General features: G+C 45.0%; 1 protein-coding gene across 2 annotated transcripts; it reads right to left on the bottom strand.

The window, feature by feature from the left end:
• Nucleotides 1–452: 452 nt before the first annotated feature.
• On the bottom strand, nucleotides 453–11,109 carry Dut (deoxyuridine triphosphatase). 2 transcript variants are annotated; one of them, XM_021194294.1, is made up of 7 exons: nucleotides 10,962–11,109; nucleotides 10,428–10,560; nucleotides 9,079–9,170; nucleotides 7,462–7,506; nucleotides 1,266–1,340; nucleotides 1,043–1,113; nucleotides 453–829 (listed from the first exon to the last, which is right to left on the bottom strand). In XM_021194294.1, exons 1-7 carry the CDS (start codon nucleotides 11,107–11,109, stop codon nucleotides 773–775), a joined length of 621 nt encoding a protein of 206 aa, XP_021049953.1. In that variant the 3' UTR covers nucleotides 453–772. The 2 variants fall into 2 exon arrangements, with proteins under 2 accessions (XP_021049953.1, XP_029393015.1); XM_029537155.1 differs by lacking the exon at nucleotides 10,962–11,109 and having other exon boundaries at nucleotides 10,428–10,821.
• Nucleotides 11,110–16,863: the final 5,754 nt, after the last annotated feature.

Below are 16,863 nucleotides of genomic sequence, written 5' to 3'. Positions count from 1 at the left end.
AGGAAACTGCTGGAAAAACCACGGCAGGGATGAAGGCCCTCCATCATCACACACACAGTGAGGCCCTCCTGAGGCACGCAGGATCCACAGAGCTGCCTGCCTACAGGCTGCAAGAGTGTGCTCTAGGTTTGCAGCTCAGGCTTTCAGTGATACCTTTGAGTCATTTCTGCTGTTTGTAGTCTCTCCCCCATGGCACCAAACACTCCAAGTTGTACTTTTGTGGGTCAAAATCTGGGGTGAGTAGACCTTTTAAGTGCCAGCGTCACACAGCACCAGTGCAGAAAAGAACAAGAAGTAGCTTTTAAAACTACCCTCTTTCCTCAGATAGCATCTCATACTAGCCCAGGCTAGCCTAACTACTGCAATCCTCCTGACTCAGCCTCCAGGCACTGTTACAGCCCTAAGCCACAGGACCTCTTTTTGGTTCTCCAGTCAGCTTATGTAAAAGCCTATCTGCTAAAGACTTCAACTTTATTGGATAAAAAAAAAAATTACAAATGATACAGCAATTTAAGCAAAACCAGTTCTTGGAAGGCTATAATTTAAGTAATACAACAATAACAAAAAATCTAATTGTACTCTTGGTTTTACCAAGCCTGCATGTCAATGCCATCCTCACAGTGCAGACTTACGGGCAACCATCAACCAGAGAACGAATAGTTCCAACGGGATTTGATATGGTCTCCTTTCCTGCATCCTAGAACACGAAATGCTCCCAAAGGTAAAGCTCCTGGCTTCAGTGTTGAAACAGTGAGATACTTCAAGCAAAGGTTTAGTTCTTTCCCGTGGAGCCGAAGCCTCCCGAGCCTCTCTCAGTGTCATCCAGGGTCTGAAAGACATTAGAAGGGGAAGGAGTCAGAGTTAGAGCCCCTGCACACTGCGCAGACCCATTCTGAGGAAAAACAATCAGATCTCAAACTAAAAAACCTAACCTTGCTTAAAGGCTACCAGTCACTAGCTGCACAGCTACCATCAGCTCTGAGCCACCCCCTTCTCCCCTGGACACACCAGTCATCCTCCACTCACTGTTTACTACACTCACCTGCACTTCCTCTATGTCTGGATAAGAAATCCGTTCACAGATGAGCTGCGCAATCCGATCACCTTTTTTCACTTCAAAGAAAAAGCAGAACACAGATTATCATCGATGTGTACTGACCTATTTTCTGTAACCTGTCTTGTTCAGTAAGAACTAGAGTTAGTTTTTTACTGACACAGGTAGCTCAAAAATTTTCCATGAACGTGAACATATTTACTTAACTCACCCTCAAACTTCTCTTTCCCAAAATTAAACAGCACGACGCCAACGTTTCCTCTATAATCTTCGTCTATGACACCAGCTGGAGGAGAAAGCAATATTAGCTTGGTTCGTCAGGGGTCTGCAACGACCTCAAAACCACTTTGCCAAAGACTTCCTGAGATTACAACTGACAAAGTCACACTTAGGTCCTAGAGTCCGAAAACAAGTTTTCCTAAAATACAGGAATTTGAAAAAACGTGTCCTGATTTTCCAATCTGAATGCTTATCAAGTGGTGAGCAATTTCCTACCACAAGCTGAGCACAGCACGTACCACCTCCAACCTCCCTGATGATTACCCAGGCCATGCACTGGAAAGACTAGGACCCCACGTCTTCTCTGCCAACAGCTCCACTGATGTTCTGACTGAATCATAATCAAGACTCCAAAACTTGGAGACCTGCAGTGGGAGGTCAGTGTATACACTCGGCAGAGAACTGCTGCTTATATACATTCCTCATTTCATTTCCAACCCTATCCCTTTTAAACCATAATTGTCCAGGAAACACCGACTGGCAAGCTTAATGAGCTCACTTGGAACGTCTGTTGTTGCAACAGCACTTGTGTGGAGGTCAGAAGACAACAGTTGAGTCAAGGTTCTCCTTCCACCTCGTGGGTCTGACTAAACTCAAGTCATTAGGCTCAGCAGCAGGCACCTTTATCCAGAGAGCCATCTTGCTGGCCCAAGATTATTTTTAAACGTCCAATTAGTACCTGTTTGATATTATGGAGTAAAATGGATCTTTACAGACCTTGCCATGGCCCAGAAGCTGCATGCCCCAGACTTGCCCTGGGCTGTCCTGGAGCCAGGAACTTGATGTGTTTACAGCAGCACAGATAATGTGGCTAACAGCCCTCCGTTTCTGTTTTTAACATGGAGATCTAATTCATGTGTCAAAGGCAGTTCATTCTGTCTAGACTGAGGATCTATTTTTTTTCTAGTAGAACAGCAACACACCTTTCACCAATCCAAATATTATATAAGGTTTCCTTTTTACCAGTTTATTAGTTTAGTCTTTAATACTTAGGAAAAGAACTGACGTGAAGATTGGGCCAGCTGTTTTCATACTCTTTGGAGAGAGGTTGACTGCTGGGTGATGTAGCTTGTACTTAACAAGGAAGCTCCTTAGTACAGAGCATGTTATTCCATGTTAGAATGAATGACCACAGAAGGCTGGAAATTTTCCACCGTGGAAGACCTTTGAGGTCCAGCCTAATAGGCCTATCTATTGCAAGTGAATCTGTGAATGATAGCCTGGACTGACTTCCAAATTCTTTTGGTTGCTCAAACAGTATCACCACGCACAAGGTAAACGTCAATATTATAGTAACAAAGTTTATTATTACTTTAACTCTTCCACCCCAAAGTGCAGAGAAATTTTAACCCAGCATCATGGCTGCTCTGTCTGGCAAGGGATCACATCCAAAGACCTTTTATGTCTATATGATCCAGTCGGAATACAGACATCCCTTAGTACACACCTTTAATCCCTAACAGGGAAGGTAAGGTTAGTTTGTAGAAGGGAGCAGCCATGTTTGAAAGTGACATCTAGTGACAAGAGAAAGATCTGACAGAATGAGTCAGAGTAGGGTACACTCAACTCACACAAGAATAGCAGAGGAGAGAGAGGCTGCTTAGGAGAGAGGGGCTACTTAAGGGGCTGGAGTGGGATGGTGTGTGTCTACAGCGGTTTTATCAGGATAGTTGTCCAGAGACAGGCTGCAGAGAGAACAAGCTAAACACAGATGGAGACAGAATGAGCCAGAAGATTAGGACATATTGCCTAAGTTAGAATGAGGCCCTTAAGCAGAGCGCTTCAGTCAGAAGCCAAGAGAAGCTGGACTGAATCTGTCAGCTGGGCAGATTAGATTGTACAGAGGCTAGAAGCTTCCAGGCTTCGGTCTAGGGATAGTTAGACGAGAGAAACGTTCTGAGCTCAGTCCAAGCTGTGTATTCACACAACTTGGGTATGACTTTCATCTTATCTACCATCTGAGGAAATAAAAAAGTGACATTTACATTAAAGAAGCAGTTATTGTTTGAAATAGCATAAACTCTAGTCATTCCTTTTAGATGTACATGTAGAATGGAAATGCCAGTAATTTGACACGAATATTATCTTACATAACACCAGTCATGTTGCTTTTGTTTTTTTTTGCTAGGAGACACACAGAAAGCCCTCGATGTATAATATCCTTGTACATTAGTGCTAACTCAATTAAGTTACAAAAACTTGCCTGGGTCAAAGGATGGAGACATGTGTATGAGGCCACTGCTAGATCAAGCCCAAAAGCAGCACAGCCATCCCACCTTCCAGCAGCAATATTCGAGTGTCCATCTGTGCTAGGACAGATGGCAGCAGTCTAACTGCTGGCCAATATAATAAACAAAAGACAACCCAGGGCCCTAGCTCCCGTCTCCCCGTGGCTGAACACTTTTCTTTCTGTATGAATAATGGGCACTTGCAGGTCCATACGCGTTCCTACATTTTATCTATTTTTTTTTTTAATTTACTCTTTTCATGAGTTGCTAGAAAATTACTATATATCTGAAAGTTCTTCTGTTGAGAGAATTCAAATAGTTAGGTGTCTTGAATCCTATAGAGTCAGGTCATTTTTTTTTAAAAAGATTTATTTATTATGTGTAAATACACTGTAGCTGTCTTCATATACTCCAGAAGAGGGCATCAGATCTTGTTACAGATGGTTGTGAGCCACCATGTGGTTGCTGGGATTCGAACTCAGGACCTTTGGAAGAGCAGTCGGTGCTCTTTAATCGCTAAGCCATCTCTCCAGCCCGAGTCAGGTCATTTTATATGCTTGGAATATGAAAATGTGAAAAATCTTCGACTAGCAAGCAAGTAAATAATTGAAATAAGGTTGGCTCTGGAGGCAAAGGTCTATAGTTCCAACCACCTGGAGGCTGACACAGGATGAATGCCACGTTCAAGGCCCCCACCTGGTAACTTAGTGAGATTTTATCTCATGAAGATATGAAAAGGTGGGCTAGAGGCATGGCCAGCAGTTAAGAGCTCCAGGCATAAGCCAGGCGTGGTGGCGCATGCCTTTAATCCCAGCACTCGGGAGGCAGAGACAGGCGGATTTCTGAGTTCAAGGCCAGCCTGGTCTACAAAGTGAATTCCAGGACAGATAGGGATACACAGAGAAACCCTGTCTTGAAAAACCAAAAAAAAGGTTCAGAGGACTTGGGTTCAGTTCCCAGCTCCTACAAGACAACCACAAGTGAAGAGAGGACTAGAGAAGGGGGTCAGAACACTTGCTCCGAGTGTTTGAGTTCCTGGGTTCAATCCTAGTGCTTCTATTACAAAAGAGGCAAGCAAACAAAAAAAGCCACAAAACTAAACTAATCTTGTCTCTGTATGCCTACAAGTGCTGCGTATGAGCGCTGCGTCCTCACACCTTTTCACGAGAATGCATTGAACATCTTGGAAAGTTAGCAGTGGAAAAACCAGGCATCGGGACTGGCAGCGGTTAGCCGACTTCAGGCAAGGTTTTCTGTGTCAAGACTTTGGCACGTCACTGTTGGAAACTTCTTTGGTAAAAATGCTCCACGCCTTCCAGATGTGAATTCAGAACACAATCTTGCATAGTCAACTTTTCCTTTTGACCCTTATTCACAGCCCGGGGCTTCTAATAGCATCTCCCTTCACTTGCCAACTATGATAAACTTGTACCTAAGAGAAATTTTTTAGATATTCTGCATCCAAGAACATACCACAATGTGATTTTATGAATAACCTCATACCAAGCAACAGGCAGACTAACTTTCCAACTACCTGATTTTCCCCCAGACAGTTGTTTTAAGCAGAGTAAAATTTAGAAACAAAGTTGGAGGGGAAAAAGAAGTTTCCACTTAAAAAAAATCTGCTATGTCCTTAGGAGTCAGAACTGTTGACTTGAATACGTGTGTGCCAAATACTGTTGGATGCTTCACACACATTACTTAGTTCTCCTACCCCTCAGAGGTAGGTTTGCTAATTTCTATTATACAGAAAAGGTCTGTCCTTTTAAAAATCCTTTGAGGGCTGGAGAGATGGCTCAACAGTTAAAAGCACCACTGACTGCTCTTCCAGGGGTCCTAAGTTCAATCCCCAGCAACCGCATGGTGGCTCACAACCATCTATAATGAGATCTGATGGCTTCTTCTGGTGTGTCTGAAGATAGCTAGACAGCTCATATACATAAAACAAATAAATCTTAAAAAAATTTCATTAAAATATATAACAAACCTTTTATAACTTTAAGTTAGGTAATTAGTATATCCTAAGTGACCGTATTTGGGTCAGTAAAAAGTTGGTTTATTTTTATTTTATGTGCATGGATGTTCTGCCTGCATCGATGTCTGTTCACCACGTGGGTGCAGTACATGAGGTCACAGAGGGCAACAGATACTCCAGCACTGGCGTCGCGGGCAGCTGAGCTTCCACAAGGGTGCTGTGAACTGAACCAGGGCACCTGGAAGAAGAGCCAGTGCTTTCAACTGCTGAATCATTTCTGAACTCTACAAGTATTTTTTTTTTTTTTTTTTTTTTTGAAAATTAAATGCAACTCACTAAGCCCTGGGAATTCTCAAACAAAGAGAGGACACAAATATCAACCTTGAGGCTACATAGATCAGAAAACTATCTGCCTTGCCCCACAGCACCACCTAGTGACACCATGGGAGATACCAGTTCCTTCCAAAACAGTAGGTCAGTGGGTAAGAAGTCTGGGCAGCTTCATCCAGTACTTAATTAACCCCTACACTGGCATAGAGCAGTTAATACAGGACAGTAAGCCCATCAGTGGCTTTTAACCCACTGGTGACAACAATGCTATAGAAACACATTTCTAAGCCAGCTTTCTCATCATAAAAAACACCATTGTTTTTGGGGGGCATGGTTCTGTAAAAAAAATAAATAAATAAAATGGCTGCAAGAGAATCTAGCATACCCACATGTGAGGGCTAATGTGTCCGAAGTGAAACAGTGGATGAAGGCAGGGTCAAGACAAGCACAACGTCGGAGCCGCTATGTGCCCTGTGCCCCAGTAAGAGATCAGAAACAATTGTGCCTAGCCTTTGTAGGGCCAGAGGTTTGGTTGCTGACCCCTGCCAGGGACAAGGGACTGAAGTGCATATTTTACACATCAAAGCATATCTGGCCTCCAGGTTGTCCCATCATCCCTTAGTGGCTACCTGGCATACCCTGGCCCTAGGGGGGCGCCTGCCTATTACAGAATCCAGACATTTTGGTCTCTCTCCTTCTCATCTCTCTCTAGGCACTCGCCCTTTCTCTCTTCCTCCCTCCAACCTTCAACCTTCAAGGTGACTTCCCTGGCCTCAATCCTTGGGGCCAGTGAACTTGCCCAAGAGCAACTTCCCAATAATATAATCTTTAATACAATCTAATCTGGCTTGAATTGGCTCATTTTATTAGTGGTGGAGAAAAAATAATCTATCACCCACAAAAAATGGCTCAGATTAACAGCAATTGCCGGTGTGGCAGAGGAGCTCTTAGGTTAATTTTAACAGCATGCACAGGACAGCTCACAACCTTCTGTAACCCCAGGTCCCATCCTGGCCTCCAGGAGAGCCAGGCATACACACAGTGCATGTATATACACACAGGCAAAAGGTTGGCTTACACAAAATCAACACATATGTAAAGAAGCCTACTAGGAAAGTGAAGATTCTTTACATATAAAGGTATGGTTTCTAGCAAAGTTGGCTACTAGACAACACAGCCGCAAAGGCAACACAGGAAACAGGTGTCTCTGAAGATACTTTTATTAAATGCAGGAAAGCAACATGGGGCAAAGTACCTCGTGTTTTACTTTGCAAAACAAGTCCGGCCTTTCCTTCTCCCAGAGCTAAGAAAACTCTTACAAACTGGGGATGCCTTTCCAGAACCTTTTGCAAACTATAACCCAAGAACCAGTTTTTCCTCGTTTAAGAATCAATTTTGCAGTAAGGTATAGATTATCAGGACAGCGAGGTAAAACCCCTTCATCACACTGTGCCTGTTATTAGTAAATAATATGCATTTCACATAATATGATCATTAAAAATTAGACACTATCAAAAAATATTATTGCCTATTCAGACTTACAAATTCCCAGTGGCAAGGATACTACAAAATTTCATAGAATAAAGAAATATTACCTCCTACATCTATGAAGTGCTTTACAGCCAAGCCAGAACGTGGAGCTAAAAAAAAAAAACAAAATTAGAAAACAGTGGTTATTTTTAAATGGTAAGGGGAAACAATACACTATTTTTGGCCTAATTTAAATACCATGGTCTCCTCTAATGTTCACATATTCATCTTAATTTCAACAGATCATTCTTAAAGAGCACATTTATCATACTATACCACTAAAGTTGGAGAGGCTAGTTTAGAAAATTCAAAACAATCTCAAAGCCCGACCACATGACTTGCAGATGCAAGCTATGGATTGCTGAAATGAACTGGAAAGTAAGGAGGTGCACACACAGTCTAGTATCTAAAATATCTGTACTCATGATGGCTGCCTAAGTGTATGATGTGTGTGGGCAGATCAGAAGACAAACTCAGGCCTCTCCTACAGGTGGGTCCCTGGGATGTGGGTCAAGGCTTTTGTGACAAGTGCTTTTCTCACTGAGCCATCTTTCTGGCCTAGCTTGTGGTTCAGTACTGGAGAGTTGAATATGCAGATCCTAGATGGGTAGAAGGAATCAGGCTAACTAAACAGCAGAGCTTATGGGAGAACCCGGGGCTTCTCTTCATTATTCAGGTTAGGAGACCTGAATGCATGAAACACGAGTAATGGCCAAAGCCTTCACATTGGTGAACTAAAATATAGCTATGCATCAAATATCAAACTCTTGTACATATTTAATTCTAAAAATGGGAAACATTTTATAACTTTAACTTGCTGGCCTGGCCAACAGGTCCACCTCAATAATCCTAGTATCTAAAAAACTGCTTCAGAATAACCTGTAGAAGGCGCTGTGTCAATAGCGCGGTAACTGCTGCCTCCCTTTTTCTGGTATGGTAACCCCTTTCCAACTCTTTGCTTTCTTAGCCTGGGACTTTAGAAGTGTAGTTCAATGATGCTAGAGACCAGGAAAACCCATTTTGCTTTTGGGGGAGGCCAAAGCACTAGAGGTCTACAGATGCCTAACAAGGCAGTGTTATGGTTTCTTATCCAAGGACTTGGTTTTTTTCTCTCCTATTTATTTTGAAGTTACAAAAAGCACTTAGATTTTTGGCAAGTTTTGAATGCATGCTCTAGACAAGTGACAGGCCCTAGAAAAATCCAAACCCACGAACTCACAGCCCTTTTCCTCAGCGGTAACCGATGCTAGGTTTTTCTCTAGAGTGCACCACGGCTCCACCACCGCTCCTTGCTCTAATCTCTTGGAGGCAGACCAAGACAAGAGTCAGTGGGGAGAGACAATCTGGCAGCTTCTCCCCCATAATATAAAATGACCCCATTTTCTTATGCAAATACAGTTATTTACATAGACTATGACCTCACTTGTAGACTGGAAAAGCTCCAACTAAAGAACACCTAAACTTTGCACTTTTCTGTGAAGTTGTAAGAGCCAACAACTGAGTCAATGTGACCATCCTATTAGCTCCAGAACATATTTGAAATAAAAAGTCAAAAAAAGGAAAAGCAGACACGTGAATCCACGGGCTAAGCATTATCTCTTCACCGTGGCCACACTAAGATGACAGCCGCTATCATAAAGGACGGGTGTGAGAAATGGTTACCCTCTTCCTTAGCTACTTACCTACTCTTCCATAGCACCCAGAGGGGACAGCTATCTGAATGTCTGTCTTCACAATGGCTTTCTCCATGGGTGATATTGTATAATCATAGGCACTGAAAAGCAAGTTAAAGTGTTTTTAACATTCTTTCCTATGATAATGCATTTAAAATGTGTGTCATTACTTCATATGAACAGATCCTCTAAACAATCTTGTGGCAGATTCCTAACTTACCTAAAAAGTTTACTTACAAGGTAATAGGCATTTTCTTTTAGTTATAGAAAGATAGCTGCGGGCCCTTAATCCTAGCACCTAGGCAGAGCAAGAAGGCAAAACTCTGAATGTGGGAGTGGGGAACTGGGAGAAGCCAACATTGTCTCTGCTGTGTGTTCTGTGGTTTTTGTCTCTGAAAGTGAAGGCTGGCGAATTAGCATGAGGAGCAGAAAGTAGACTTAATTCACTAACTTTATGGAAAGAATATGAAAAGCCAACTAAAGGGCAAACGTCACTCTATGGGCCCTCACTCCAAGCTAGGTACAATTCTAACCTGCGAACGCATAGGAACCTACACTTCCCTTTTGTAACACTTCTCTTGATGAGGATGAACCTGCAAAGAAAATGTTAAAATACAGGTGAGAGGCAGAGATGCACTGCATTCCCTCTGCCTCCCACACTATGGCTGTGAACTTCAGAGGCCAAGAGAGCTGATCTCCCAGAGAAGCTCTTGGGGGTGGACACTGATCACAAGCGATTTTAGAAGTCCATCTACCAAATAGAGCTGTAGTCTCTATTACTGCAGCTCCCTTCCTGATAAAATTTCAGACTTTACAATGAGCAGCGCTGGAAGTCTGGCATCTGGTAGCAGTGTTCGGTAGCTCCATTTCTGTCACACAGAATTTACCCTCTGTAACATCGGCCATTCCCAATACACAGCAAACACCCGCTTATGTAGAAAATGGCTAAAGGATCTCATTTCTCCCAAGCCTGGGCATGTTAGATGCATACATTCGGGTCATTAGGCTTGGTGACCATGGCAAATGATTTACGTTACACTGAGCCACCTCACGAGCTAGCCCTGGACCCTCTTCCTGAAGTTCCCAGTCCTTGGACGGGATGAGAGAAGTACACAGCTCCCATAGATCCTTTCCTAGACTTTAACCTGCACACCGCCTTGTTCATCCGGACCTTCTTCCACTTGGAAAGGGTGGAGCGCACGCTGCACACAGTAACGTTTTGGAAATGTTATAACCCTTTACTTTCCGCTCGCCCAAACGCCTACTGAATTTACTCAAGATGAACTCAGGTCTCTGCGGAGCCACGACTGCACCGGGGCTCGGTGTTTGCATTCCTGCCGTCCGGCCGCGGCTCTCACCTGTATAGGTCGTAGCCGGCAGCGCGCGCGGAGCCGCGGGTGGGCGCCGTGGCGTGGTCCGAGAGCCGCACGAAGCGCAGAGAAGTGTCATCCTCCGCTCGAGCCCTCTTAGAGGCAGAGACGGTCGCGGCATCTTCCGAGCAGGGCATGGCGGCGGGCGTGGAAAAAGCGGAAAGCAAAAAAGCGATCGCGAGCCAGCCCGCCGAAAATCTCCCGCCTGGACGAGCCCACCGCGCAGGACGGGGGCGCGGCCTTCCACAAAGGGCTCGAGCGCGGCCTAGAGGAGGCACCGGCCGCGCCAGGCTCCCCTCCTCGGGGTCCGCAATGGACTCGTCCCCGCGCTGCGGGCCAGGCCCAGGCCCACCGTTACCTGCTCGGCCCCGGGCTCCCTCCAAGCGCGCTTCCGCTCCAAACTCCCCCACTAGCGCGCGCTCCCGCCCCAGCCTCCCCCACCAGCGCGCGCTCTCGATCTGTCCTCATCCTCCCCGCCCCGTGCGCGTTCCCGTCCCCACCCCCACCCCCACCCCGCCTCACCAGCGCGCGCTCCAGACCCAGCCCGCGCGCTCCCGGCCGGGGCTCCACCGCTTCCTCCGCAGCTCCGGCTCCGCGCGGACCCGAGCGCACGCCCGCGGAGCAGAGCTGGCTGCAGGCGGCCGCGCAGCAGAACGCACGGGAGAGGCATGGCGCCCGAGGCCCCGCAGGCCCTGAGGCCGCTGACCCGCCCCGCGCTCCGCCTAGCGGCCCTCCCACGTGCCTTTCCTCGCCCCGACCTGAACGGGACGTCTTTTGCCTTCCACCAGGGGACCTGCAGGGCATTTTAAAATCCCTTGACCTCAGCCAAAGCCACCCTCACCCCATCCCCTCGCCCGTGGCTGGGAGTCAAACTTTTTTTTTTATTTTTTCCAGAGGGGATAATTAAAGAACTTTCTGGAGTCTCCTGTTTTATCTGGACTATACCATAAACACGTGGAGCTCAAGTTGTGGTGCACTTCGATTTTCAAGATAAATACAAGGCCCAAGGCACTTTTATAAAAATGCCGGGCGTGGTGGCGCACGCCCTTAATCCCAGCACTTGGGAGGCAGAGGCAGATGGATCTCTGAGTTCGAGGCCAGCCTGGTCTACAAAGTGAGTTCCAGGACAGCCAGGTCTATAGAGAAACCCTGTCTCGAAACCACCCCACCCCCCAAAAAAAGAAATTCCGACTAAACTTATTGGAACGGTTGGTTACCCTGATGGGTGTGCAATACACTACACTTCTTGACGCTCTTTTAAAGAATCTGTTATTGTGCAGTCACACGATGTGTCTGTGTGCCTCTCAGATCACGCCAATGCAAGGTTACCTTCTCCATGTTCCTTCCACCTTTAGGTGGGTTTGTAGAGCCCTAAATTCTAACACTCCCCCAAAACCTGTTCCCTAGATCATTAGAAATGTGGCTAGTAAAGAGCCTTTGTTCTCTTAGGGCAGCTGAAGGACTTCTGTTCCTCCACCTGACAGCTAGCTAGGCAATTATCTCAGTTGCCCCAGCCAGGCACCCATCTTCCTATGTTTGAGACTGAAAAGAAAATTCAAAGGCTCAAGGCCGAACACTGTAAAGATGGAGCCCACCCGGCTGCTAAGACTAACAAGGCCATACAGATAAGGGAGTGCCGGAGCCAGCTGGGGCTGTCAAGGTTAGCTCATAAACTCTGCCAAGGAGGCATCTCACCCCAGTTCACTCAGGGTCACACACTGACCAGAGGTGCCCCAGACTAGGCCCCCGGCCTCTGGAATTCTGCCACTCCGGCTGGCTGTACTATCTTGTTGCATTGTATGTTCAAATGAGCCAATCACTGGTGGCTGCACAAACTCTCCCTGCCCCCCCCCCAACCCTAACCCTACAAAAACCCCTTACTTCTGAGGGTCGGGGTCGACTCCTCTGTCTCCTGCNTGAGATACGAGTCGGCCCGAGGCCTTGTAAATAAAGTACCTCATGTGATTTACAGCAAGGTGTGTATAAGGTGTATCTCGAATTACTGGGGACCAGAGAGAGTACCGGACCAGAGGGAGTCCCTCCTTTCGGGGTCTTACAGGTTTAGGGGTAGACCTCAGGCTTTAAAAACCAGCTCATTTTCCCACTGAGCCAGCTCCCAGGCTTCCAAGTTTACCTGTATGCTCATAACTTCCTAAATTTCTAGCAATGTAATCAGACCTCTGCTCATTTTCCGGCTTGAGCTGTTATCCCACTGCCCTTTAGTAAGTGTCTTTCTAACAATTTACGGGCCTTGCTTTGGCTTCAACAAAACTCAATGTATCTCTAAGAGGCCATTCTGGAAAATCTTTACTGAAGTGGCTGACCTGCCTCTATTCTCTTTACTCTCAGAACATGTTTTTATTTACATTTCTTCTTATTACAGTCTGCACGTGCATGTATTTTCTCGCCTAATGTCTACTTGCTGGTTAGAATCAAAGTCCATGAGGGAAAGACTCTCATATGCCTTGATTCAGTCTTTGTATTCCTGGAGTCTGTGAGTTTCAAAAGCCCACACAGGTGCGCCTGCCCTCTCTCTGTTCTCCTCCCCCTCCTCCTCCTCCCCCTCCCCCTCTCCCTCTGAAACTGTAAGAAAGCTCCCAGTTAAATGCTTTCTTTATAAATAGAGTTGCCTTGGTCATGGTGTCTCTTCACAGCAGTGGAACACTAAGAGAGATGGTGATCTTATTGTTTAGTAAGGAGCGCCCCTGTGTATTATTTCTTCTCAGAAATCTTAGTATTGGTGCTCAATCCTTTAAAACAAAGTTATTGTTGGGCCTGGAGAGCTAGTTCAGCTGTTAAGAGCATCCTGTATCAGACCCAGTTTGGTTAGCAACACCCACGCTGATGATTCACAACTGCCTGTGACTCCAGCTCCAGGAGATCCAACTATGTCTTCTGGCTTTGGAGGGTACCTATAGATATGTGGTGCACAGTCAGATCCATGGGAACGGAGAGATAAAAATATATTCTCTTTAGTTTTGCATATAAAGGTGTCTATGCTTTGACCACAGCTCTCCAGTTCTTAACTGCTTACCCCACTCTCCCGACACCAAACCCCTTCTTTCCATGAAGAGCCTCTCCTGGTGTTTTGTTTTGTTTATTGCAGGATATGTCATCACACTATGAACCCACAGATTGTGTTATTTACTGGACAAACCTGCATCTCGTTATGGTGTGGCTCAGGCCTAGCACAGACCTTTCTTCCAAGAGCTTTCTGTTCATTTTAAACAGGATTAAGTGGCATCAGCCAGAGGTCCAGAGGCTGAGCAAGCAACAAGTTGACAGGATGTGAACACGGGAACAAAAAGTTCAGAGTAAGAGGAAGTCAGGAGGACAGATGGAGAGACGAACAGGAATTTAAGGGAGGGACATTCAACTTGAACGGTTTTTGAGGTGTTGTGGAGGAGAACTTCCTTTTGGGGACTTTAGCACTGGAAGGTCAGTTGAGTGCTTCTGCCTCTCTGAGCTAGCAGTCTTTCACCCCAGCATCTGGCTCCTGAGTCTTCTTTGGTAAAATTGAATGATTGAGATTTTGTTAAAAACAACATTTATGGGCTGGTGAGATGGCTCAGCAGGTAAGAGTACCCGACTGCTTTTCCAAAGGTCCTAAGTTCAAATCCCAGCAACCACATGGTGGCTCACAACCATCTGTAACAAGATCTGACTCCCTCTTTTGGAATGTCTGAAGACAGCTACAGTGTACTTACATATAATAAATAAATAAATCTTTTTTTTTTAAAAAAAAAAAAAACAACATTTGTTTGTTTGCTTGTTTTTTCTCTTTTGAGCCCACAGCATTTAACTAGACTTGCCTCCCTGGAGTTGGGTGTACAACCATTATGTCTGTAGCTTCCGAGGGAGAGGTGGGGCCTTCTCTGACCTTTGTTTTTACTTTCTGAATTCATGATGTTTTCCAGACAGGATCTCACATAAAATCCATTACCCACACTGGGATTGAAAAGGATAACTTTAGACTTCTCATTCTCCTGCCTCAGCCTCTATAGTGCTGGGTTACAGATGTGAGCCACCATGCCTGATTTTGTCAGGGCCTGGGGGTAGAGCCCAGGGCTTCATACATTCTAGACTAGCACTTTATCAACTATTCCATAGCCCCAGCTCCCTCGTTCCCCTAATTGTAAATGACGACTTTTCCTCCCTATATTGTTATTCAAATATAAGAATCAGGCATGTTGCCTTCCCTAACCCTCTGCACACACCCACTCCACGTCTCACTCCTGAGGGGCAATACTCCCAACTGCGCTGGAATTGGCTTCCCTGTTTCTAGATTGCGTGCTGATATTTCTTTTTAAAGGATACAGAACTCACCTTCTGAATTAAGATATTTCTTTAAACACTTCCTAAGCACCAGGCCTGGGGGTATCTTAGTGAGGACTTTTACATCATTCCTGGAATGCATTTCATCATGACTCTAGCACTCTCTACTGACATAATGTCATATTTAAAAAAAAAAAAAAAAAAAAAAAAAAAAAAAAAAAGCAGTCTCAAGCTAACTGGTTTTCCACTTGAGTTATTGGGGCTACATCTAATTGGCCTGTTCTTTTTGTTTTGTTTTATCCAGAGCTTCCTCTTCCATGGTCTGGCTCTGGTCTGTGGTGGTGACTTCTGTCCTTCTGAAAACCTTGGCTGCCCTTCTCTCACACTGGAGCATGGTTCAAAGGCCTCTCTCTTAATTTGTTCCTTCATTTTGCTGGGGTTCTTTCTCTCATAGTTTCTGAAGAGAGTTCACATGAGAAATTGTTGGAATCCCTGCTTCTCTTGTAATAATTGAAAGGACTCCCTTTTCCTAGTCTCAGACCTCATGTCACTCCAGAAACTTTACATCCAGGAGTAACTGACATCTGCCCTCATCTTATCTCCCGTATCGCTTACTGAATCATTTCTTCTCACTTAACCTTGTTATACGGCCTTATATCTCATCTTCTAGATTAGCAAAAGTCATATAACTTCATGAATGCTTCCAAGTGCTCACCTGCATGTTCTATTCAAACAAAAACGTCGCTTGGCTTACAATACTTACCACCAAGCTAGCATGTGTCTTGTAGTACCTTTTGTTAATTTGGGTATAGAAAGTGGTTTTTCTGATCATTTTTTATTTGGGATTATTTTAGACTGAACAGAGAAAGGGCCAAGTGAAAAGGAGTATCAGGATTCTGAGGTGTTACACGGACAGGGCATTATTAAAGACAGTGGAAATTAGCTCAAAACAAACATTGGACTGAAATCCAAGCCACCGCACTTAAGAACTGAACATCCTCCCACCGTGGTTTATTCTACCAGGATATAATACTTGACTGCATTTAACTGCTGACTAATTTAACTGCATGCCCTGTGGCAGCTTAAAACTTGAGGATCAAGTGGGAGCTTTGCTGTTCAACCCTGGAGTCAGAGTCCATGTCTGTTCTCTACCATTCTCTGCAGTCTCCATTTGTCCCGGGGAGACCATGACAAGTCGTAGTCTGTCTCTGCCCATGCTCCTTGGGTTTGCTAAGATGACTGTAGAAGAATCAAGACCCTTCATTTCAGAGTTGATTTGCTCTTCCAGAAGTGCTCCTCCCCTGGGCCAATTCTCTGGTTCCCCATCCCCCACCCCCCAGCTAACTCATAGTTATAATCTTGTTATGTCCTCTTCCATTCCTCTTAACTCAGAGAGCAATGGATGCTATGCTAATAGATGCTAGAAACAGCAAATAGTAAAAGGCAACCTTATAAAATGATTCTTCTCCATAAATGTTGAAGACAAAATGTGAATATTGCTTGATAAGATTTGTTTGCTTGTTATCTGGGTCAGTTGGAGTCAGTGATTTAATCCCTTGTAGAACTGTTAAAGATTTCTGTAAAGTATCCCTCATTCCTCCCCAGTGTGATGCCTCTGGTGTTGTTGCATAAAAGAGAGAGCCAAGTTCTTTGTTGGGGATGCAGACACACAGACAGACAGACACAGGGTAAGATTCACAAGATAGCATCCAGTCAGGCACAGATTGAGACTCACGGAGCAAGCATAGGTAACAAAGACACAGGGAGAAAGAAAGCAATAATTCAAATCTGTCTTCACTCTTGATTAAATTACACCAAATGGGAGTTATTTTAATTTTTTTTTTCTTAACAGGGCACGGGGCACTGTTGGTGGCTGGGAGTTTATCACTAATGCACCCAAACCAACACATTTACCATAAGTATTGATTTCTCACTTGTCTTCCCATGTCTCAGACCTGTGGCCTGTGTCACTGTTTTTCTGTCCAACCCACCCTGTGAAGAAGGACCTTCATAGAGGAGCTTTCTCAGATGTGAGGTCTTGAAAACTCAAGACCTTCCTTCTCAGTGGAAGTATATTTTCTCAGACAATAATGCAGGAATGTAAGAGCTGTAAGCAGTGGTAGAAAACTGCCCTTAGTCTCAGCTAGCC

This window comes from Mus pahari, chromosome 3 (assembly GCF_900095145.1).
Source record: "Mus pahari chromosome 3, PAHARI_EIJ_v1.1, whole genome shotgun sequence".
In the NCBI taxonomy this organism is placed as follows: Eukaryota; Metazoa; Chordata; class Mammalia; order Rodentia; family Muridae; genus Mus; species Mus pahari.
This window is presented reverse-complemented; position numbering and strand designations above follow the sequence as displayed.